Here is a 27107-nt window from a genome sequence, read left to right on the forward strand (position 1 = left end):
TAGCTAACTGTATATAAAGTAGTGTAAACTAGCTCCACCTCCAGCAGCTACAACAGTAACATGCTGCTCTAACACTGATGCTTCACTATTAATAATCTAATGATGTCATATATAATAATATATCAGTCAGAGGGACCAAACCACTACTTTTACTGCAATACTTTAACTACATCAAGCTCATAATACTTATGTACTTTTACTGCAATACTTTAACTACATCAAGCTCATAATACTTATGTACTTTTACTGCAATACTTTAACTACATCAAGCTCATAATACTTATGTATTTTTACTGCAATACTTTAACTACATCAAGCTCATAATACTTATGTACTTTTACTGCAATACTTTAAGTAGGACTGTGTGGGGACGTCTCCACCTGCTAAATACACTCTCAGGAAGTTTAGTTGTTTATAGCACAATGATGATGGCAATAAGTCGTTTTTAAAAAATGTATAATCAGATCAATCCAATGCTATTTCACTTTTAATTCTTCTTCATCTCACATCGTAAATACTCACATCATACGCTAATTAAAGTCACACAAGAGTGTTTGTAGCACAAAATTATTTCAAGAACAGAACATTAAAGACCACTTGCCGAAAAGAACAATTAGAAAGCAAAGAATGATGCACAGGATTAATGATGCCAGCTAATCCGACATTTCCCACATAAACAGGCACAATAGCAAATTGTAATGGAGCTGTGTGCTGTGTGTAGAGGTGTGTGTGGTTATTCTGCCTAGCAGCCTGATGTCATTTTCAGGTGATTTAATAAAGGTAAACACAGTAAATCACTCATAACCTGACTGTTGTTTTAAGACACACTTGAAAAATTGTGACTCTACCCTATAACAGTTTTTGTAATGCCAATTTAAACACATCTACTGAATAGAGTGTTTAATCAAAATGGTTTATTTATACGTGTTATTGCTGAACATTTGCTGTAAGTGTAAAGTTTGCTCTTATTGATTAAATCACCAAATCTTCAGCAGAGTGATGTTACAGCAGAAACAGATGTAGTTCTGAGCTGTCTATTCTCAGTGCAAAGACCAAGACCCAATTTACACCAAGGTAACAACAACTCACTTTGCACTGCTTCATTTGAATAAACCTCCCACGTGTTCGTACCTCTCCTTCCAGCTGTGCACTTAAATACCACACATGTGAGCAAAGCAAGTTTCAAGGTCAGGATTACCAAATTTGCAGTGAAAACATCTAAGAATATCAAAGACAGATAAAGAGTCTGGAGGTTTACTTGGCAACTGAAGCATTTTTTAGATGGTGACTTATGGCGCCAACAAGAACCAAAGATTCACTACAGAAAACAATCAACAGCATCCGAACAGCGCAGCGCTCCATAGAACAGAGATGATAACATCACCTGGGAAAATGAACAGCTGTGTGTCTTAATTGATCATGCAACATTAAGCACACCATCCATCTGAAACTGTAATGTCTGTTCTCACTTACCCCACCAGTTTGGGAACAACATTCTCCAGAACTCTGCACAACAGTATTTACCCATCGTTCTTTTATTTAATATTCAGCTCAGGAGGAAGTAATCAGTGAAATTACCTGCTTTAGTTTTTGTTTGGACTGAAAACCTGCAGACTCTCTGCCCCACTGATGTGAAAACACGAGTTCATAATCATCATTGTGCTTCAACTACCGTAATAAGAAAGCTGATTAAGTCCACACCCTCCCACATACACCTCCTACCTCCTGATGAGCCCTTAATGACATAAACACTGCCAGCCTTTGGGTCAGATCATTTCAGACATTGTTAGTGTATAAATTGACAAATGATTAGTTAAACAGAGATTTTATTAAGCAAAAGATCTTCGCTTTAGTCGGGCATAATTGGACCAAACAACCCAGCATGCCAGCAGTGGCAGCATCATAGCTTGACTGCCGGTGTAGACACACACACACACACACACACCCCCCATTCATTCACAAGCAGTAAATTGGTGGCCCCTCTTGCTCCATAATTAGTTCTGCTGATACCACAGGGCCTATTTTGTTTTGATTCATCAGACAGGGCTTGATTTTGTTTTAGGATGCTAAATGACAACTGCCAGGAGATCAGGGATTGAGGTGCTTTGCACGCCGTCTCCCACATCTGACAGGCTTATCATGTCTGCCACCACGCAGTGCTGTTGCATCTGCAATCAATGTGCATCCACTGTGAAGCTAGTAAGTGAACAGGGAGGAGATTAAGGTTAAGTGATTTTCCGTTATGTGTGTGTGTGTGTGTATGTGTGTGTGTGTGTGTGCGGCTCTGATAGCGGTGTGATTTTCAAGGGGACGACTATCGGGATGGCACCGCTGGAGGGGATGTGCAGCCTGGAAAACTCTGGAGGCATCAACGTGGTACGTGGGAATACATTTCTCCTCTTTCTGCTTTACTTCCACTGTCTGTCATTTCTTCTCCCAGCTCCCCACTCTGTTTTCTTTTCACTCCCTCCCTTTTTCCCCTCAATCTTTTCTCCCAGCTTGAATTCATCTTCTATTGATTTTCTATGCTTTTGTGCGTGCACTATGTCCTCCAAAGTAAAGACTTTTTGGTAGTATTCACTTCTACAGTCCATTTTGTTCCCATATTTACTTTGGGGTTAGGATTAAAATGGATTGATGAGGTATATGTGAGGCTAAAGTTGAACAGGTTGAGCAGTGGTGATGTTAAGGCTGGATGAATCAATATTTTTATATTAACAATGGATCAAATAACATAGCCTCGTGATAAACCCACAGATAATTATCACCAACTGCACAGTTCTGTTCATCTCCTTTCAGCTTTTTAGCCTCTTTTGTCTTGTTTTGTTTTGATTTTCCGGCCCACAACTTTACCGTTTTTGTTTAGTCTCACAGCTCTCATCAACCTAATTTCTATTTTTTATTTATTCAGATTTATTTTTATCATATTTATTTATTTATTGCAATGTCCATCCATAGATGGGCCTTTAAAATACATAAAACTCAACAGTAAAATACACATGAAACTGCACAAGACTCAACAATACAAATACACAAGCACAGCTTTCTAATTGGACTGCAGCAGCAGGGCCAGCACTACAACCACGACTGTCTGTCCGTCACTGACTCACTGAATGATGAAATTACACCATTGGCCAGCCACAGGCCGCCGAAGCTTAGTATCCCTGAATGCAATTCGCACTAACAATAGAGATTAAGCTGTTGTAATTTTCACTGTAGGACTGTTAATATGTCACTTTATTAAGTTTAAATATTCCCAATATATAATACATAATATAATATTTAAGATTCCCAGTATGTGGTCAGTTCATCCAAATAAGGCCTATTTTAGAACCCACGAGACAAAAAAGGGAGTTAAAAAACGTGAAAATGTGGTTGGTCACTACAAAATGACAATCTTGAAAAGGACACATTTTATATATACATGTACACTATACACTATACATTTACCACTGTGCACATCTAAGCTGCCACAGTTCAGTAAAGCCATTGTTGCAACCTTTTACGAGTCTTTCCATTGGAAAAACTGAACTTTTTGCCAAATGCCAACTGGTAGGAGTGTAAAGGACAGCACTGTGCCAACAGCAGTGCACACCTCTCACCCCCCCAAAAACAGTTAAATAATTTGAAAAATATACAAATAAATTCTACACAACTTCAAAATGTCAACAACAGCAACATCCTAAGGGTGTTTTCAGACCTGCGCTTTTTTCTCCAGTTGAATCGGACTGTGGTTGTTTTTTTCCCCTTGGTGCGATTCATTTGAGCAGGCCTGAACACATAAATCATTCTCAGGTGTGGACCAAAACAAACTCTGGAGCTGTTCCTTTGTGGTGGGAACGTGATCCGACCTCCAACAAGGTGTACCCTGCGAGTCTAAGCTAAACGGCTCCCGTAGTAGGGATGTGCAGAGGGCCCAGTATTTGTATTTGTACCTGTATTTGTTGAGGCAGCAAAATTATTTGTATTTGTATTGGAATAAAAATGGAAAGAGGCTTTAAAATCCTGTTTTTGTTTTGACACTTTTAATTTTAGAAAATTAAAGTGTTACAATAAGTGTTCATAAATAAACTACCTTTTGAAGGAGGTCCCCATACGGGGTCTTGAACTGGAGTTTCCCAGATCATAGACGACTGCGCTGACTACTGAGCTAAAACTTTACTCATCGCCTCATTGCAGACAGACCTGTACCTATTTATACACCCATAACACAGAGACAGCACAGCGTGTAATGTGTAGGGAGGTACTTCAAAGGTGATTATTGCTTTGCACTTTTCATTTATTACCTATTTTTTACAACCTAACTTTGTGGAAAGGAGAAGGGGAACAACAGGTTATAGAGAGTCCCTAGTGAGCACTTTGTGTGTGTCAGTAGCTCAGCTTTATCTCTGGGGAACGCCCCCGACTCCAGGAGTGATGTCCAAATTAGGAAATGTGCGTCATGTAGCAGGTGGATGTGACTCCTCTCGTTGAGACCTGCTGATAGACGTAACAGTGGAGCAGAGGAGAGAGACTGAGATAGTGATGTAACCCACCTGCGCGCTGGTATTTGACATGGGTTTTTTTTTCTTCCCGAATACAAATAATTTTTAAAATATTTGTATGAAAAAAACATTCATAAAAAAACGCACTATTTGTGCTTTGCCGAATAACGTATTTGTATTTGGGCACACTCCTGTCCCGTAGACAGGTGTGCTTTGCATGCTGGGATGCAGATGAATAAATTTAACAGTTGCTAACAGCCAGACAACCTTCTTCAGCACTTTCTTCTTGTGTTATTATGTTCTTGTTCCGGCCCCACACACATCTGACTAATAAGCACAGTGAAAGTTCTCATATGACTTGTAGTTATGCATTTTGGTTCGCTTGGATTTTTCTCTGTTTGAAAAGAAACCGAACCAAGGCGAGAATACACAAAGTTTACCAACTCATCCACTGATTTGGACCCGAGCACACCAACTGCAGATTTGAAAACACCCTAAATTGAATACTGGATCTGGACCAAAGTGATGGACAGGACAACAGACGGACATTGCCATACAGTACAATGCTAAAACTAAGAATTTTCAGAATGAAAAATCCTGTAGGAAGGGGACACTGTTCTCTGCTGCAGCCCACTTTATTGTTGTCAGATATTTAGATTCAAGTGTTGCCTTGTTGCCCGCAGCTTTAAAATATCCACAATGTAGTATCATTCAGCCTGTGTAACTGTGTGGCTCCATATGTGTGTGCAGCCCTGGACTGAATGGATGCGGCTGGAGAGATCAATAGCTTTTCCAAGCTTGATTAGCTTCTAATAGGCTGTTAGCTCTCCTGTGGGCAGAGGTGGCCTCTAGAATCCAAATGTCCTGTGGCTGACCAAGCAGTGGAGTCACCTCTCAGCACTGCCCAACCAGCACACACTTCACACACACTTCACACACACACCTCACTTGTGTGTCCAGGATTTCACTGCAGAACATCAGCATTGCCAGACAGTTAATACATTCCTGTTTTATACAGTACAATATGCATAATTCAGAAGCAGAGCTAAGAGTGAATGACAGCTTTCAATGGATCAAAGAGGAGCTAAGTACTTCTGAATACTGTCACTGGTGTGTGTGTGTGTGTGTGTGTCAGCGTGTGTTCATGCAGCTCTATTCTCGTGTGTTTGACTTTTTTACCTTTGGAACTAGGACACTGTAGCTGTCCTTCCTTCCTACAGGAGTTTCATTTCCACTTTAAATCACTTGAATCTACGGATGGCAAAGTCAGTTGGTCTGCCACTTTGGTCCTTAAATATTTTGACAAATAACAGACAGGTTGCTTTGTAACCCTGTAGTTATTCCTGTTCCCCAGATGATGAATTCTTTTCTTCTAGCACCACCATGAGGTTGACATTTATGATTTTATGGGAAATATCTCGACAACCATTGGATAGATTGCCATGTAATGTGGTACAGACATTCATGAGCCCTTCAGGATGATTTGTAATAATTTTGGTCATCCTCTGACTTTTCATCCAGTGCCATCTGCAGGTCAAAATTTCAATTAGACCAAATACAAGCTAAACTAGTGACATTCCCATCAGCCCCAGCTGTGCTTTGTGTTTAGTGCTAATTAGCAAAACTAAGACAGTGAACAGGGTAATTTGCACCTGATAAGCATCAGCTAGTATTATGCATATGCTAGCATATGTCTGTGAGCATGTTAGCATGCTTACATTAGCATTTAGCTCAAATCACAGAGCTGCTAGCATGGCTTTAGACTCTTAGTCAGTTTACTGATGAAGAGAATCATTTTTCAGTGATAAGCTTACCTTATTAGCAGTTCCTTTATTTTTACATAACTGGTACAGTGCAGTTCTCTGGATATATTTCTGCTGCGACTAATACTATGTGATGCCATTTAGATTTCTGTAGATTGAGGGTAGAATGGTATTTAGAATTCTCCATACAAAACTAACTGCTGCAAATCATCATTAGCAGAATATAATCAAATAATCAAAACGTGTTAACAGGTGACCTCCTACTATTTGCATGATTCCCCCTCAAATATATTTTTAATAAGTGGGGTGCACCTTGCAAAAGAAATGACTCCCAAGCTGTGACTTCATCATAGATACACTGCCTGAATCTGGGACATATGTTTGGGTTTGACTTTATTATAATCCCAGAGGGCAACTAACGTGTATTGAGAAAATTAGAATCATTTACAAAAACATAAAGAAACAGATTCACAAAAGTGAACCCTGAGGCTCCAGGTTCACTATGTGGCAATGATTCTGGTAATTTGAATAATTGCATGAATTTGTTTGGTAAAACTGTATGCATCACTAAATCAAAAACAAAAACTGAAATGATTGAGCCTTAAGCATTCTTACATAAGGTTGAGACCCTTTTAGTTTTATGGTATTATTGCTTGACTTTATATTATGGTTAGATGGTACATATTCCTAAATAGATGTATGCTTGATGGAGCTACCACAAACCAGTTACTGATAATTAACTAATACTCATACACAATGCAGAGAGACTAGGACAAATAGGGGGGTCCCCTAGAGGGTAACAAGAGTACTCCACCAATGTAGCATTGCAGTCTTATAACATCAGCAGACTCACGATGGGCAGTTTTTTAAAGAAAAAGTTAAAAATTGATGCAGCAGAAGCATATATAATCTTTTTTCCACGCATTCCTCTTCCTTGTTAAAACCTGGCACCTACATTGCCCATAATGCAACTCAACCACCATCAGTTGGATCGTAGATTGTGGTGTGTTATGCTGGTAGCGGCCAATGTAGCCTGGAGCTGCTAGACTCCAGCAGAGATGAGGATCTACAGAGGTCTGGTAACCTCACTTCTTTCTAACTCCACACCCCCAGATTTCATTTTCAAACTCATGGTCTTCAGCCCCGACCCACGCTGACTCAAGTGACATCACTTGAGGCAATTTATCAGATTTCACACAGCTCCCTCTGGAGACACAAAGGGCTTTAGACTACTTTTTTTTCCACATATGTAGTCCTAACAGGATGTTTGCATTTATACATTCTTCTCACATGACTTCTCAGTCTAGCATGATGTTATCAGAGTTCTGAGTCATATAAATGAGAATTCCCTCTGAATCACCCACAGGACCACTCTGAGCTCTCCATCGGAGCCGCAGCCACCATGGCCCATGAGATCGGCCACAACTTCGGTATGAGCCACGACCACGACGGCTGCTGTGTGGAGGCCACCGCCGAGGAAGGAGGCTGCGTGATGGCTGCTGCAACCGGGTGAGCCTCAGACACCACAACAGGCTTCATCAGGCTCACTCAGGCAGAGTTGTTGTTGCTAACAGCTTGACATGAATAACAATTTCATCAGCTAAAGAAAAAAATTAATTACATATTAATGTGGCTGCCTAAAGAGCTTGACTTGTCGCTGGAGATGTTTGATTTCTCTCAGATATGAAAGCACAAACTTTTGTGCCGTTTTATAATGATCATCATAAAAGTTTAATGACTATTTTCACTGATATTGTATTTCCAGTGTTTTTTACATTAGTTTTAACAAAAGACAAAAAACAGGATGAAAGAACACTTTACCTCACCTACCTTGCCTTTGTATGTTGACCTTCAATATCTCAAAGCAAAAGATAGAAACACAAGGAACTATTGTTAGCAAGACTAGAATATCTATGTGATATATTTTTGCAAATTTTGATGATTGTCAAAGAGTGTTAATGAGTGTTGATGTCCTTCTCCCAGACATCCATTTCCACGAGTCTTCAGTCGCTGCAGCAAACGTGACCTGGACAACTACTTCCAGAAGGGAGGGGGCATGTGTCTCTACAACATGCCCAACATGAAGGACCTGGTGGGGGGCAAGAAGTGCGGCAATGGCTTTGTGGAGGATGGAGAAGAGTGTGACTGTGGGGAACCTGATGTGAGCACATTTGATATTTTATCTGAACTTACACCAAATTACATGTGCTTAAAATTATAGCTAACCGTTTCCCAAAGCATGCTGTGGTCCTTTAGAACATCAGACAACCTTTCCATTCACTTCCATATGACATGATGGTATCAACTTGCAGAGACTTTGAAAACAAACACTGAAAACAATGGCTACCTGGAAGGTTGGATAAACACATTTACTCAAGAACTGTACTTAAGTACAATTTTGAGGTATTTTATGTGAGAACTTCCATTTGATGCTACATCATACTCCACTAAATGTATCTAACAGCTGCACTTACAAGTTACTTTTACTAAGATTTTGCATAGAAAAACCTATGATGAGTTTATGAAATATGGTAAATGGACTGTACTTGTATAGCGCCTTTCTAGTCTTACGACCACTCAAAGCGCTTTTTACACTACGAATCACATTCACCCATTCACACACATTCATACGCTGAATGGGTACCATGCAAGGTCCCAACCTGCCCATCAGAGGAAGCTAACCATTCACACACATTCATACACTGATGGCACAGCCATCAGGAGCAATTTGGGGTTAAATGTCTCGCCCAAGGACACATCGGAATGTGGACTGGAGGAGCCGGGAATCAAACCGCCGATCTTCCGATTAGTGGACGACCCGCTCTACCTCCTGAGCCACAGCCGCCCATATAACACATTGTTATAAATTAAACCACCCAATGGTTTATACAGTTATTAGAACTATAAATATACAATAACATTGCCTAACCTGCAATATCAACAGCATCCAGCTGTGTGTGCAGAGATGATCTGCTGCAGTTGTAGCCAGTATGCGTGTTCACCAGGTGTCCTTCTCTGTGCTCCTCTGTCTCTACACTTTTTTGTATAAAATAAAGTATGTTAAGTATAAAATTAAGTAAATATTACATTCCACCGGATAAACAAAGAGCTGTTTCTACTCTTTTACTTCAGGTTTGAACTTGCATAGCCCAGCATCAGTCCAGCCTCATCATTAATGCGCTCTGCGTTGCATTTGTGCAACACAGCTGAAAGATTGCTGAAAGTTTCCCCCAAATCGGGATGAAGTGTTTGCGCTCAATAAACCTAGAGGTTAAGTAAACGTCTTTGGTTCAAGCAGCAGAGCAAATTGAAAACAGAAGAAGCAAATTGGTGGCTGACAGCAGCATCGCTGCTGGCGAGGCTGTTTGTTATGACTCCCACTCAGCTGACAGTCAAGCTCAGGCTGCTGACAAGCCACCTGTTCTTAGCATTGCAAATGAGATGAGCTACAGAATGCTGCTTAATGGTCTCACCTTGATATTTCCCCCAGCAGAGACAAATGTATGATGCACATGACAAACATATGGTTTACCAACTGTAAAGGAAATGCAGTCATCTCTGTCTTGTTTTTCAGGAAGGGCATTCAAAAACACCACCAGCATTTACAGAAATTGTGTTATTTTGAAAATCTACTTGGATAGCTTTGTACAGCAAGTGTGTGTGTGTGTGTGTGTGGTGGGGGGGGGGGGGGGGGGGGGGGGGTCACAGAGAGACATTCAGGTTTAGAATTCAAACTCCGTCACATTGTCTCTGTCATGTTGTTGAAGCGAACATCACAATACAAAGAAGTCAGTGCTTTTTGTTGTTGTTGTGTTCACCCATAATCCCCTCTCCCTTCTTTCCTGCTGGTATAATTGGCTTTTTTTTCCCTCTTGCTTGAGTCAACTCCCACATTTGTTTTGAGCGTAACCATGGCTCAGCGGAGGGCACCATGGCAACCGGAGATGTTGTCTGCGTGTGCGCAGTATGACACAAGATCAGCAGCAAAGTCACTTCTCTGGATTTTATTTTTCCTTCCTGCCAACATCTGTTGACATTGTGACTTGTCAGTCACAGCTGTCAATCCTCTGTTATCTGAGAGCTGCTACTGAGAAATGTCTGATCACTGTGTTTGAATGTGTGTGCTTAATGGCTACCACTTTATAATAAGTCACCTTACTGATGGCTTAATCAATACTTTATCAATCAGTTATAAGCCATTAATTAGAACTACTTTAGAGTTGGCAGGTTGTCGTTTCCAGCATCACTCTGACCTCCATGGAAAAGTGATTCAGGGCATCTGGACTAGGATGAATTTACAACCTACAACATTAAAAATTGCATACTTGAATTATCGTAATAACTCTTTATTAATAACTCATGAACATTTATAATTGCAGATGACTGAAACCAATTTATCCTGATGACTTATTAGAAACTGAAAACATTTTGAGCCATTATTATATTTATTTGTTTTTTTTTTAATTTTTTGTCCTTTTATTGTCCACCACTACCCCCTCACTTTGGAAGACAAATGACTTCACTTATGATTTATTAATATTACTAATAACTTATAGTATATAACTAAGTATCAGGTCAGTGTTTGTAAGAACTGGTTTTACTGGACTCTGCTGTGTTTTCTTCACTTCAGCCTGTAGTGTTGTAGCGCTGCTCTCTGTCACAACAGAGCGAACATTTGTGTTGATTGTGACAAATGATTCTGGTGAGAGTGATACATCAATTTCAAGAGTCACACTTTCAAGTTAAACTTCTATTCATATCAGGTCAAATAATTGAATTCAATCAACTTCATCGTTCTGAAGCAGGACCTTCAGTATTTGGATTAAGCAGCTCATCAAAAGTGTGTTCCAAAGTCAGAAGGCTGCAGCTGTTATTTCAATATGCCAGATGCAATTTAAATCAACATTGCATCTTCTGCTCTTGGATTGGATTGGACATATTAGACGTATTAGCAGAAACTCAATATTAAAGGATTTGCATCAGGGCCACAAAAAACCTAATGGGGATATCTGTATTTAAATCTGACAGTTTATTACTTTTTATTAATAACTTACTAACATTTACAACCTTTAACTTGATGTCTTTAACTTGCTAACCAGAGACTTTATTACCCTTCATTATTTTTGCAAATCCACAACTAGAGCTGCAACAATTAGTTGATTAATCAATTAGTTGTCAACTTTAAATTTCAAATTAATCAGCAACTATTTTGATAATGGATCAATAGTTTGGAGTCATTTAGATCATTAGATTTTTTTTTTCCCCAAATGATCTGATTCCAGTTTCTTAAATATGAATATTTTCTGGTTTATTTGGTTCTCTATGACAATAAACTGTATATTTTTCACCATTTTCTGACCAAACAACTAATTGATTAATTGAGAAAATATTTGACAGATTAATCAATAATGAAAATAATCATCAGTTGCTGCCCGATCTGAAACCCAATATCTTTATTAATGGCTTATAACTGATCTATTAAGCAGCAGTAAATGATTAATGAACATTAATAAAGCCATGAGTTACAACTTATAAACCCTTTATAATGGATGAGTTATTAGAAAGTCATACTAATAACTGTATATGAAGAAGTAGAGGTGGACTAAGGTGGTGTGTGGGTGTGTAAGTTTAGCAGTTTTATCTGTGTCGACTTAGTTGTGATAACTTGTGTGTGTGTCTGTGTCCGTTTACAGGAATGCACCAATGACTGCTGCAATGCCAATAATTGCACCTTGAAGGAGGAGGCTCAGTGTGCCCACGGAGTGTGCTGCGAAGGCTGTAAAGTAAGACACACACACACATAGTGCAGGCAGAGTGGTGTAGGTGGGAGCTCACTTGGTTTGCAGTAATATCTGTGGTTTTATCATTAGTTCAGTGTCAGTCATCATGTCCATGTGTTGACATACTGTACCCACAGCATGTGTCAGTTCCCTTCACAGCACGAGTCGTCGTCTTCACATCATACCAACGCTTTTCATCTCTGCCGTGATCCCAGTGTTCAAATGCACATCCTGACATCCCATAGTAATACAGAGAACTGTGATGCCAAATTCTACTGAGACAAATACTGAGACAGAAGTGACACAGTACTAAGAGCTACCACTGTTCTCATTCTGTATGTTCTATCATTCTTCATATTGTTTATGTTTATATTCACATTTTTACTCTTTATTTTACAAATTGAGTACATTAATACTTTTATACTTTTTACACAGTCACACATATTTCATATTTTGGCTTATTTTTTAGTCCTACTGCAGCTGTTTTACATATGCTGCTTTTTCATGCTTTGTCATCAATATATTACACTTAACAAAATTCCCCTTAAGGCTTCACATATGAATACTTTTTATATAAACAATGGGTCAAATGACTTTGTGTAACTTGAAAGGTCTCATTCATAGTGGCAAACCCACAGTTCTACAGAGCTTTTATAGCTCATTGTTTTGGTTTGCAGTCCCTCTCCACTCAAAAATCTGTTTTTCTTCTTGTACTTTCTCTGTGTAGAGTGATGTATGTGTACCCATTGTCACATTCATCTGCTGAAGGAGGAAAGTTTATCTGAGCTCACCTTAAATCTCAGTTGAAGACGTGTACCTATGAGCAGGATTTGTGACATCACAACTAGTTTGGAGCCAATCATGGTCCAATATGCAACTTACACAAGTATGATGTTGAAATTTAAACCCTCCAGTGCACAAACACTGAGAATGGACTTTGCAATAGTAGGAGACATCTTGTGTCCAGAAGTTAAATGTTTGAATGAGGGAGATTGAGTTAATGTCATTTTAAGGATTTTAACAAGATAATTGATCTTTTTTGTGGAAGAATCATATCAGAAACAAATAATTATTCAAAGCACAGTATTTATATCTCTTAGAACAATGTCTGGAGGGGATCTTTAACAATTAATGCAGCTTTAATTTGGTTTAATTAATCAAAATGAAATATATGAAAATTAAGATGAAGTTCTGCAGGCGTGAATAAAGCTTGTAGAGTGTTGTTGTCTTCCTTTGGTCCATATATTATATTTCTCCATATTTTTAGTGTCAAAATTGCTTTGCTGTGTTGAACTCTGAGCATCTTTTGCTCTCTCATGATCTGATTAACCTGCAAAAGGGGATCTGGGGCAAAAAATTAGCTAATGGGACCCTGTTGACCCCCTTCCTCCCACTCTTTCTGCATTAGTATAGAATAGACATGGTTACTTAATTATGTTTTGTCTAAAACCCAAGATTATAACCAGTTCTCCTATCCTTTGTTTGTGACAATTTATTTAATACTATGTAAATTAATTGGGAATATTCACCATTTAAACACAATATCAACTGAAAGTTTTAAAGCTAGATTTTTACACAGCTAGACTTTGGCCTGCTATGCATCACCCTCTGAGATTTATCACATCAGATGTGGTCTTGATGTTGTTTCAGTTGTCTTGTTGTCTCTCCCTCCCCACTCACTGTTGGTCCTCTCTCCACTAGTTAAAGCAGGCAGGTACTATGTGCCGGGGCCCGGCGGGGGCATGTGACCTGCCAGAGTACTGCACCGGGGCTTCTCCTTACTGTCCCTCCAACGTCTACCTGCTGGACGGCTCGTCCTGCCAGTCCGGAGTGGCCTACTGCTACAACGGCATGTGCCTCACCCACGAACAGCAGTGCCTGCAGCTCTGGGGCTACGGTAATGAAAAGTCACAGTATAGTAGACCAGACACTTCACCCACTCACATATTATTACAGCAATATCTACCTGAGATAACAAGTGTTGGTGGTTAAAACAGCTTTAAAAATAGTGTAAGTGCTGACAAACCTGACAGCAGTCATACTGTACTGTATGTCAGAGTTGATAATACAATAAATAACATGAGCTGGAAGTAGTCTGTCAAAATAAACACTCATCAGAGCTAGAAGTGCTCCTTCCATCTCTCAGATGTGAAAGCAGCATTCAGAAGTATGACAGCTTTTGTTCATCAATACAATAGATAAAAGGCAGAATGTTGACTTTTAATGTGCATCATCTCATTTTATTGTTCTGCATGTTTTTGTTTACAATAAAACAATCCTATAGTCTACCTGTCTATCTCTATTCTGCCTGATTGTTATACATTCACTCAAGGTGACATCATTGAACAGCCAGTTCTTTTGTGGACCTTAAAGTACAGGTTCATGATTTTTCAAGTCTGTCTTAAAACAACAGTCAGGTGTCCATATGAACAGTGAAAGAGGTTTTCCTCGCTGTAATCATTCCTCCTGTTCATACTGGATATTAAAATATCCTTCAAATGTGCTTTAAAATGTAAATGGTGGAGGCCAAAATCCACAATGTGCCCACAGTCATTTTATGCAAAAATGTATTTGAAAGTTGATGTGAAGCTTGTATGAGTCTTCAGCAGTCTGAGTTAGTCATATCAAGTGGATATCTGACACATTTACAGTCTTTTTAGCATCAAATTCCCTCTTTGTGTTTCCTTTGACACTAAAAAGACTGTTTTAAATACATTTTTGCACAGAAGGAGGACCATCACTTACACTTAAATTGTGAAACTGTCCTTTCAAGAAACAGTTTGACATTTAGTAAAAGGCTGGTAACCTGTCCTATTCACCTAGTGTATGTCGCTCATCTCATGTAGAAATAGAAATAATACAAGGTGACCTTTTGGTTTTCAAAGCAGTCAGATTTCCAGCAGTTCTTGACAAACAGCTGGCTGCAGTGACTGATCACGCACATCAGTCTTGTCCTCATGGTGAGTTTCCAGGTTCGAGCACTATTGAAACCCCACTGTGAGCACAAACCAGTTGACTCTTTATTCTACAAGAACATGATGAAATTGATATTGATCTTTTCATCTGACTCTGGGTTTGACATTCTGATATTTGCCACACACCCCTTAGAGTCTCTTAGCTGTAAGAGGGTTTCCAGTGTTTGTATGGTGAGTTGATCTTCAAGATGATCTCCGCTCCAGGTGACCAGGTGGCTGAGACCAGCATCAGCTGTGTCTGTCTGTTATGAAGAGCTTTGTGAGTCAGCATGTTGCCATTTGTTGTCTGAAGAGGGGAACATTGCTAAAATGGTTAGCAACGGTGAATTCAAGTAAACAGCCTGAGTGCAGAGGGCTGATGGGATATGTTGTGTTTCCAGGAGCCCGACCGGCCCATGATGCCTGCTTTGAAGATGTCAATGCAGCAGGGAACGCTTTTGGAAACTGTGGGAAAGATGAGCATGGCAACTACATGAAGTGTGAGAAAAGGTGAGAGATACTGGTAATGCTTTACACATGTTTAAGACATATGCTACTCTTCCAATGATAAAGGTTTTTACAGGAAGATACATATTCTTGTTGGATTTCTGTCACAACTGAGTACCTTTAAATTTGAACATTTTGAAGCCAAAATTGTCTAAAAGTGCAGTTAGTTAGATTCTAAACCTCTCCACAGGAACATGATACGCATAGTTAAATAAATAAATAAAACTGAGGCATACTTCTGTCTCACATCAGACATGTATATATGGAAGCCCTCTTCTGCAACAAGATAAAAAAATACATTAAATGTTGATGATTTTAAAGAAAAAATTAAATACTCACAAAAAATGAGGTACTAAGTATTAAATTTGACCTAAAAATCTGGAAAATAAGATTAAAGTTTTACATTTTGGGCTGTCTCATAGTTTTCACTTGCAAAGAGTATTTCTTTTTTTTCTTTCCCAACATTTCATCAAACTGTTCTTTTCCTGACAGAAGTAGGCTTCCGTTGAATATTAGACAATACTTTTACACTCTGATTTATGCATTTTCCTTCTCAAACTAAACATTTTAACAAGTAGCCAAAATAGTCAATACAATAATGTCACTGTGTGTGAGGACACGCTCTCTGGCAATCTTTAACACTGAGTTCAAGCTGTAGTCTGAAACATAAAGCTTTGTTAACTCAGAAAATGAATATTATGTAATATTTGATATTTATTGCTAAATAAGACCCCACCAAGGTAGCAAATCTTTGATTGTGATAAAAAACAAGAAAATACACCACAATGAATGAAAACTCCAGCCATGCTGAAAGTGATGTTTAACACTGACAGATAACAAGTGAACTATTTGCAGTTGTACAGTTAATATGAAAACTAACATGAGATGTGGTGCTTATCTCTGTCTGCTTTAAAGGGACACACAGATTAAAAAAGAATGGTCAAAACTGATGCAGTTGCATCAATGGATCAATCTCCAAAAACTCATCACTTCAAACTTCGTCTTACATTTCCCATAATGCAATTTGACAGCATCTCTTAGCTGGACCCTCCATGACCAATAAACAACCATGTCTTATACACTTCACGTTTGTAACACTTAATAGTGCCTCTGTTATAAATTTGTTGTCTCCAAGTCCAAGATGACTGGACTTTCTATTTACTGTGTGGCCAATATTAATCCCATGTTATTTTAAAGCTGCGCTAATCAATATATTTTAAATTGAAAATGGACTGTATGCTGTGAATAGTTGCGTAGAGTTACTGTATGAACCCACAGCTATGTAGCTTTTTAGCCTCATTTAGCTCACTGTTTTGGTTTTACAGTGCATAATTTTACTGTTTTTGGTCAGTCTTACTTAATTTCCAGCAGATGACAGATGTTTACAGTGAAAAAAAGCTCTGATAATCCCACTGTACACCACCTGCTCAGCACCAAACAGCAGACAGACACAGTTAGAGACTAGCTGGTGAACATAGTGGAGCATTTAGCAACTAAAGAGTCAGACATTTTTCTCCTGAGTTGGTGGAAACCAAAGACAGAGATAAAAGAGAGTGAATAATGGATTTACATTCATTAGGTGGACACAAACACAACTCCAAATGATTGATAATGTCACCACAGAACTTTATGTAAATGGTGATAATATAGCAGTGCTGTGTTTTCAGCTTGTTTCACCTTTAAGGCTCCAAAATTAGTGCAGCTTTAACAAAATCCTCTCTTACTATCACAGTTAACTTTTATACTGATCATCATATGTTCACTTGTCACTACAGAAATTACATTTAGTTCTATTCAAAGCTCTTCTGCTGAACTGAACTAACAAGCACACACACACACACACACTCATAGAGCCAGGCCCTCTATACACTGTCAACACAAACCTCTGAGAAGCAGTTTCGATGGCACAGTGCCAGAGCTAATTAATGGAGCCAAATTAGCGACTTAGCTATGTAAATGAGGCTGTGGATTAAGGTGGTTGACAGCTGCCTCGTATGATCCACCACTGCCCAAATCCATTATGGAGTCCCACGGGAGTCATTACAGTGTTTTCTGGCCACAGTGAGTCAAAGGGCTGATTAGATGATATGTAAATGCACTGTCTGTCTCTTTTTAAGACAAGTGAAATATCTACGCACAGCCGTTATCTGCCCATCATTCTGTAATCCTCCTCATTTGTTTTTCTCAGAGTAGGCAACGTGTGTGTGTGTGTGTGTGTGTGTGTGTATTAGCCTGTTTGAATCTCTATATTAATGAGGAAGATGTGGGTGTTGGTAAAAAAAAAAAAAATGTAAGTAAGATTCTGTCCTCCCTCAATAAGTGTTGTTGAGGCACCTATCCAAAACCTCACATCTCCCAACTAAGCATGGATTTACAGTATCACTACAATATGGATATTCAGATTGAAAACTTTTAATAATTCACATGTCTGGTGATGTACATTCTGTCTTTTTCTTGTCTGTTTTCATAGAATTCACTATATTCTGTACATCATGAAGGGGAAATTATTAATAAAGACAATAGGATGAAGAATAATAGGTCTTTCAAGACTTTACTTGCTCAAATTAAAATGACAAAATTTCCTCTGCTGTAATAGACCAGAAATGATTATATAAATAACAGTAACTTGAATACTGTAACAATTTGTCTAGCCTAAGATCCTCTTGTATTGTCTGTTCTGTAAAACGGATAAAACTGTGTTTTGGAGACAGTAAAGGGGTTGTGCAAACCACTGTACATACCATATATTACATTCATACACAAATACATTCTCATCTTATATATTTACATACATATATTCTTTGTGTGTATATGAAAGTAAAATGCACTATGTATAAACATGTTAAGAATCAACACAAAGCACATATTAGAAGTGTCAGGACTGTATATACAGTCAATGCAAAAACCTGAGTGGATGCAGTTTCATTCTGAGTGTTACAAATTGAGGGTAAGACACATATGCACAAATTGAATATCTTTGAATTTGATTATTTTATTGGCTGTTTGTGGCCAGTAAACACTTACAAACTCTTGCAAAAATGCTCAGTCTGCACACACCACAATATTAGATATTTTTCTTATTGTCAACAAATCCCATGAAAAGACCAAAACCAACGACTTTCCAATTCCACTCAGCCCCCAAGCCAATCGGTTCTTACTGAAGATCTAAATCTTTAAAAACAGCTCACAAATATATAGTTTCATTTTAAAACATGCTCAGTCATTTTCTAAAACAGCAAGTCACTGTAGGCTTTAACAAACAGAAGGAAATAGTGCATCAGTTGGGGACTGTTTTCAGTGGTGGATTAATCCACATTTGGTGCTCTGGTGAGTATTTCATGGTAATGAAAGAACATGTCAGCCAGTGCAGCAGTGTGGCTCATTGATGTGTTTTTAATAGTTTTTGGACAATAATGGAGCTCTATGACAGAGAGGAATAAGATATATCAGGCTTTCATACACACACAATACTTGTTATTAGATCAGTTCATTGTTGGTTTGGGTCTGCACATGAGATTTGTTAACAAGAAAAAAGAATATTTCCAGCCTTATCCTTAAAACGCTGCAAGAATTTTCCATCCTAATAAATATTATAGTCTATATTCTATCAAAATCAGCACTTTTATTGTCCACATATGTGATTTTGAATATACTGCAAACAAGATGAAAATGAACACAAACATAAACACCTGCCAGCTTATACTTGATCATCTGCATTTATATTTGAGATGTCATCTGGTGAATCACGGCAATGATTAACTGACAGAAGTCAAGCTTTGGCTGATAAATATTGGTAAACAGATAACTAGTTTGTCTCTAATCCCAGCTTCTCCACTGCAGCTGCTTGGTCGAGCTGCTTGACTGCAAAGCAGATTTGACAAAAAAGAAGCTAAATGGTTTGTCTGCTTGTATTTCTGTCCAGTGATGCCAAGTGTGGTAAGATCCAGTGTCACAGCGCTGCCAAGAAGCCCAAAGGCACCAACGCTGTGTCCATTGACACCACCATCAAGACGGACGGCATCGAGGTGAAGTGTCGAGGCACCTATGTCTACAGCACCCAGGATGGCCAGGGTGACCTGCCTGACCCCGGCCTCGTCATGACCGGCACCAAGTGTGGCGAGGGAAAGGTTGGTCCACAACGGGCGGGGCTCAAATGTTCTTGCAATGAATTTATATTATTTAATTATAGGATTGTTATGATATGTTATAAGTCTTTAAAAAATGATCTAATTGAATAGCAGTACACAGGTCTGTTATTCTAAGAGAATGTGTAGGGTTTTCTGTGCTCCACAGAGTGGAATGACCATAGTGTTAACAGGGTTTTTGATCAATACTAGCACTTTGCCCCACAATTACTGTATCTGGCCACCAGCCGAAAACAAGAACACCTACCTAGTGTTTTCACCTGACCCGCAACAGAAGATGGTGCAGAGAGAAGGCAGCTGGCAACACAACAGCACATCTCAGTCACCAAGGATTTAAAGCTGTCTTCTCAAGCCAAAAAAACCAAATGCCAAGCAGTGTTTCCCCTCTACTACCTGAACACTGATGTAGTGCCTCCACACTATGTGTTCCTCTGGGATCTCTGCTTCAGCTTGTTGGCTTACTCTTTTTTTGCTGTGGTAGGGGAGAACGGGGTAAACAGAGCCAGTGGGTAAAATGAGCCACCCCCTCTATCTAGGTAACCATAAACAAAAGTAATCATGTGACCACAAATTAAGAAAGTATAGTTCACATTACTCAATCCAAGTTTAAGCCACACACAAACATGCTGTACATACAGACGGGTGGCAAATTAAAGGAAAAACCAACATAAAGTGTCTTAGTAAGATATTTGGCCACCATGTGCCACCAGCACAGCTTCAATGTGGCTTGGCATTGATTCTACAGTCTCTGGACTCTTCTGGAGGGATGAACATCATTCTTCAAAAAGATATTTCCTCATTTGGTGTTTTGATGATGGTGGTGGAGAGCGCTGTCGAACACCTCAGTCCAAATCTCCCATAAGTGTTCAATTTTGGTTGAGATCTGGTGACTGTGAAGGCCATAGTATATGATTCACATCATTTTCATACTCATCAAACCATTCAGTGACCCCTCATGCCCTATGGATGGGGGCATTGTCATCCTGGAAGAGACCACTCCCATCAGGATAGAAATGTTTCATCATAGGAAAAAGGTGATCACTCAGAACTACTTTGTATTGATTTGCAGTGACCCTTCACTCTAAGGGGACAAATGGACCCAAACCATGCCAGCAAAATGCCCCCCACAGCATAATAGAGCCCCCAGAACCCCTCACTGTAGGGGTCAAGCATTCAGACCTGGACCAGTTTTTCCTTTAATTTGTCACCTGTCTGTTTACACAAGAGCACATTTACACACACATTCTTTCTGTCAAGACACAAACATATGGTTTTACTTAAAGTACAAGTTTTTACCTTTGTTAAATTGATGGCATAAATAAAGTTCAAAAAATCTTTTAATTTTATAATTAATTTTGTTTGATTTTGTGTAATTTTAATATCAGTATTTAATGTTAGCACTATTTACGCCATCCCCATGCTCATTTTACCCCTATCTTGGGGGGTAAGTTGTGCCATAGGACCAACTTTTTTGATAGCTCATTGTTCTAAACCATAATGATTAGATAACTTATTTTAATTTCCATGGATACACAACAACCTGAGGTATATATAGTAACTATTATTTGAAACAAATACACTTTAATTTTGCAGTAAAACCATCAAATGTAAAAAGTGGCTCATGTTACCCCATTCTCCCCTCCTGTTTGTACAGACCACCGTAGCTCAGGGGTGAGGAGACTATCAAACAAGAGTTCCTGTTGAGGTGTGTTTACATGCACCAGTGCATGTAATGAAACATGTGTAGCTGCATAATGTCTTGTGTACTGTAGCTGGGGCTGCAATTCCAGGTTGGCAGAATTCCTGGATTTGCTCAGCTCTAAGACTAACTGATCTCTAATGAGATCTCTTATCTCTCCTTACTCTTTTTTATTAGCAAAGAGCACCATAGTTAACTTTCAGGCTTCTCAATTTCAGCAGGAGCTAACTGTCGCTTTTGCCAGGCTGACAAATGCTTACGGCAGCAGACAGTATTAGCTGCTCCATGAGTAAAGCTTAAGACGGACCAGAAGATTAGCTTAAACCCTTGAAGAGATGATTTGTAGTTGTGGAGGTCAGAACTAGTGAGTAAATACAGAGACAACAGACTGCCTGATAGATAGGCTATGATTACAATTGAGTTGCTGGGCAAATGTTGAAATCCCAAGAGAACACAAAGATTCTTGTTTATTCTGTACCACAAAAGAAACTGACATTCATTTAAAAAAAGTTAATCCTGCTCGTCTGTATGAAAAGGGAGAAGGAATTAATTTAGAATGATCTGCGGACTGTTAACACTGACTGACTCAAATTGGACTGAGTCAGTTGTCACACCCAAACATAACTGTACAATCATCATGTGTGTCATCACCTTAACTTGCTAAAGTAAAACTTTACAGGTCATGTCCAGCTCTCTGCAAGCAGGTGTCTGTACAGGTCAAAGATGGTGATGAGTCTTCTGTTGTCAAGCAATAACATCATGTTGTTGCTAAAAATATTTTAAGCTTATCAATTTAATAGTTAATCAATATACTATATGGTGATAACAGATCTACACCAATTTTTAGTTATGAATTAGTTACGTCAGATAAAGCTGCTCTTATCAGTAGGTAGCCATAGAGAATTCAACTCACTGGACTCTGCAGGTCCCCTCAGAATTGTCTTTCAACACAACTTTACCGTTTTGGTTCAGTCTCACCGCTTTCATTAGACGATGCAGTGGCAGCAGACTGTTTGGCCTGATGTACACTACCTGCTCAGCACCAAACAGCAAACAGATGCAGTTAGCAACTAGCTGGTGAACATAGTTGAGCATTTAGCAGAGACAGGTATTTTTTCTCTCAGAAATTGGTGGAGAACAAAACAGAGATAAAAGGAGTTAAGTTATTGGACTTATATTCATCAGGTGGACACAAACACGACTTCAAATGAATGTTAACTGGATGTGTAAATATGCATCTGTTTACTAACATGTTAGCTATAACAATTTTCAGCTTGGTATGTTGCTCCCAAGTGGCCAGAACTCAATGAATGCAGGTTTAGAGAAAGAAACTTGACTCTACAATGGGACTGTGTTTTTGCGGTTCAACAAGACTAGCAGAGTGGTAGTTCCTCTCCGCTGAAACAATCTAGCTGATCATGTCAAATCTCTTTCAGGAGTCAGAATCTCCCACTTCAGCTTTTACACACATCATTAAAGCATTTTAAGTGTATCAACATAATATTACTTAATTGTGACCGCCAGTATTTGGATCCAGTAGCTCGCAAAATATTACATGTGCAAAGGTTTGTAGGCTCAAGTGTACCTTTTTTTAACTTTATTTGGGGGAAAAAATCTGTACTAATTTTTAGACTTGAACTTTTCACTTTCTCTGTCTGGATGAATGTTTGTTGAATGATTCTTCATTCCATCTAAAGATGGCCATTTGTCGGTATTCCCATCGCTATTAGTCACTAATATCCTACATCTGAATAAATGATCAGAGCTTTGCACCAGCCCACCTCATACAAAAGTAAATGTCAGTGGGACCCAGCAGGTCTGTTCTCTGAAAGATCTTTGTTATTAAACACACACACCACACACACACACACACACACACACACACACACACACACGCAAAAGAAGTTCTGAATTATGCATGTGAAATACATATATGAAAATACACACAGAGTCATTTCTGCAGCCTCCTCCATTCCATCAGTAAATGCTATTTCTCTGTCTGTCTATATTGCTTATATTGCTTCACATTCCAGCCACTTGAATTCCATTCTAGCTATTGTGCAGGGCCCCACTGAAAGGACTGCTGCATGAGTAATATATTATAAATAGGCAGCAGAGAATATTGTCTGGCATCCAGCATGATGAATTTTGAGTCATCATATTGAACCGGCCTTTTCTCAGCAATAAATGCACACGTAGCACAAAGCCGCTGCTTCTAATCACACAGTCACGCATTCACCTACAGTACACTAAATTGATTCCCCTGCTAACAATGCTAAACGAACAACAACAGGCAGAGCAGAAGATACAGGACTAATGCAAATACTAATATGGGTACTAATACAACTCAGTGATGGAATGGGACATAAGAAAGTCATGAATTATGGTCTTCAGTCTGCAAGAGAAGCCTCCAAAAAGACTTAAAAAAAACATTTTTACTGCTGCGTAAGGCTTGTAGTGTGTAATGCACTAACTTTTATGCATTACGCACTTTTGCTGCTGCAATCAGACTTAAATCTGACAGGTGAAATTCTGTCTGGTGTGGCCAAACCAGGTCAGGACAGGAAATAACATAGACAGGGTATTAAAGTGCAGGAGCTAGCAAGCTAACAACAACAAGGTCAAGGTAAACTTTACTATCCCTGATAAGGAAGTTTGGGGGGTCAAGGTGCAGAAGTACCCAGAACAGTCATAAAATCAGATGTATATACAACTATACAATATGCAGTCACCTCTTCCATCCCCAACACATACACACATGCACACACACACACACACAGCGTTTCCAAGCACCCTTGCTCCAGCATATGCTGACACACACACTAATGTAGAGACAAATAAATACCTCACATACAGTGGACTAAATGATCCCTGAAAAACAAACTCTGCATACGCATTAGAATCAACTAATAAAATATAAAATACATTGCACCATACCAAGTGTTGCACAAGGATTACCATTGCACACAGCCCTGACCAAAATACCATTAATTCCTATGTTTGTACTGTCCCTCTCATTTAACAGTCTAATTGCCGAAAGAACAAAAGACTTGCTCAACCTGGTTGTTCTTATTTTCCTTTGCAGAATCCTTTCTTTGTCCTGATAGCTTAGTTGGAACCTGTTGTGTAGAGGGAGAGAGGGGTCATTGAGGATGCGCTCAGCCTTACTCAGAATGAGGTCTTTATGGCCGAAGGACAAGATGCTCTGTAGCACAGCCTTGTAAAACAGTTGCAAGACATAACAATCAACGTTTAAACCGTACAATTTTCCATAAGATGAACATTCAACATTCACAATATTTCCTGAATGAGAGGTCAAAAAACAACAAAAACAACAGCTGGACATTGGAGAGCTTTGTGATTTAACGTGTCAAAGTTCAATCAGATTGCGAGAGGTGAAGGAAGCAGGCTCATTTAAGCCCAAAAGCAAATGTGTCTCACCTCATTCCACATACGCATGAATGGGAAGCAAACTTCGGTCCGACTACGCCATCAGCTTCATCTAACCAGAGCCTAACATCTACTCAGGTTACCATAGGGGAGCTAGACTGATACAAGGCTTTCAAAGAATACAGAATAACATAATAAACACTATTGATACTGCTGACAATCACGATTCATCTATGGACACACACACACAGCCATGAGTGCGTGAAATTTAACAGAATGTAATTTACTGCAGAACAGTTTTACTCTTCCTCCCTCAACTTGAAAGAGCACAGTCACTCACAGCTGAGAGGAGCTAATGATGCAAATGTTTTCACTTTCACTCATTAAGCAGTCGATCTGCACTAACATCACAAACACACTCGTAAAAAACACACATTTGTTACAGTAGGATTGAAGCCCTCTGACAAAATATAACCTTGTGATACGATAACTACTCCACTGTATTCTGTTATTTGTGTGACATGACAGATAAATTTGCAGATTAACTGAAACACTGGAGTTAAATTAATGATTTCACGCACAAACAAGTATTGTTAATGTCAGGAAACAGACCTATAAAAAAGATATAAAGATATATTTTCACCTTTGTTTTTCCTACTTTGACAAGTCAAAAAGTTTTGCTGTGAAAAAGCAGTAGCATTAGCCTTTTATTAATTATAAGTATGTTTCTCAGCTCCAGTATCCCTCTTAAACTTGTGTGGTTTTGTAACTCTGTTCTGTTCTTTATGTCTTGAAGCAGAGCCATAGACTTGAGTCACATGACTTTCATTTGAGACCAATTTGATTACTTTAGAGTTTACTCGAGAAGATCAAAAGAGACTTCCAACTGTTCTTTGACTTCAACACCAGTGACTTATGAATGAACTTGGAATTCAGCCTTTTGGCTTGGAATGAATTGATATCCTACTTAAGGCCAAAGATTAAAAACTCAATCAAATAAACTCTTCATTTTCCTGACAACAGACTCTAACCCAGTAGCCTATCACATCACATTAGCAGATTGGGAAACATGCACTTGTCGGTGCAGACCCACAGACACAGATCTCAGATTATCACATTTAGATGGAAAGATTCTGCTGTCGTCAGCGAAAAAACTATCAGCTCAGAAAATACATCACAGCACACACCTGATCACATTTCTTTTAAATGTTATGAAAAAAAATAAAGACATTCATTATTTCTGTAAATTTGCCACACTAACTGGGATTTTTTTGTTCTTCTTTAATGTTTTGAGTCCTCTTGACCACCACAAGTTTTATTTAGGTGGCCTCTTGGTTGTTTGTATCGTTGGCTGTTCAAGTGGAGTTAGAAGACCTTAGATGTTTCTTCATCTTTATAATTTCTTTATAATCTGTCTTTATAATCGTCTCCTCTTCAAACAGCTGAAAAGCAAAAAATAAAGGAGTCTCAACACCTTTTCACCTGATGAGTCTCCAGCCCAGATCAGTGTCAGTCACTCATCCTTCATATAAGAGCTGCAGCAATTAATTAATTAGTTGATTACTAATCTGAAACTATTTTGATAATTAGAACTGTCATTTTTTAAGCAAAAATTTGCAGGTTCCAGCTCCTCAAATGTGAGGATTTGAAACTCTGCTGTGTAATACATGATAGTAAACTGAATATCTTTGGGATTTGGACTGCTGATCAGACAAAACAAGACATTTGAACGTCACAATGGGGTCTAAGAAATTATAATGGGAATTTTTCACTTTTTTCTGAGATTTTATAAACAAAATGATTCATTGAGAAAGTAACTGGCAGACTAAGGATAGGTTCACAATTTTTCAGGTCTGTCTTAAAACAACAGTCAGGTGTCCATATGAGCAGTGAAAGAGGTTTTCCTCGCTGTAATCATTCCTTCTGTTCATACTGGCTATTAAAAGATCCTTCAAATATGCTTTCAATGTAAGTGATGGAGGCCAAAATCCACAGTGTGTCCACACAGTCATTAAAAGGTTGATGTGAAGCTTGTATGAGTCTTCAGCAGTCTGAGTTAGTCATATCAAGTGGATATCTGACACATTTACAGTCTTTTTAGCATCAAATTCCCTCTTTGTGTTTCCTCAGACAGTGTTTCCCTGTTGAGCTGCAGTGGAAGTATAGTAACAAAAAGAGAGACTTTAAATACATTTTTGCACAGAAGGAGGACTGCGAATTTTGTCCCCCATCACTTAGACTGTAAGTGCATTATGAAGGAATCCTCTAATGGTCAGTATGAACAGGAGGAATGATTATGGCAAGAAAATCTTGTTTCAGTGCTCTTTTGGGCTCTTGACTGTTGTGAGACAGAATTTGAAAACAGTGAATCCGTCCTTTAATCAA

The 27107-nt window shown here is 38.8% G+C and overlaps 1 protein-coding gene across 1 annotated transcript in view; it reads left to right on the top strand.

Annotated features, from left to right (window-relative positions):
* The window catches only part of adam19a (ADAM metallopeptidase domain 19a), a 196640-nt gene that overhangs the window by 144782 nt on the left and 24751 nt on the right, over positions 1–27107 (top strand). Inside the window, exons 10-16 of the mRNA XM_067579934.1 lie at positions 2292–2376; positions 7614–7756; positions 8231–8408; positions 11941–12030; positions 13729–13924; positions 15383–15491; positions 19411–19615. Coding sequence (XP_067436035.1) covers positions 2292–2376; positions 7614–7756; positions 8231–8408; positions 11941–12030; positions 13729–13924; positions 15383–15491; positions 19411–19615 — 1006 coding nt within the window. The remainder of the gene's footprint in view (positions 1–2291; positions 2377–7613; positions 7757–8230; positions 8409–11940; positions 12031–13728; positions 13925–15382; positions 15492–19410; positions 19616–27107) is intronic.

This window comes from Thunnus thynnus, chromosome 22 (genome assembly GCF_963924715.1).
Source record: "Thunnus thynnus chromosome 22, fThuThy2.1, whole genome shotgun sequence".
NCBI lineage: Eukaryota > Metazoa > Chordata > Actinopteri > Scombriformes > Scombridae > Thunnus > Thunnus thynnus.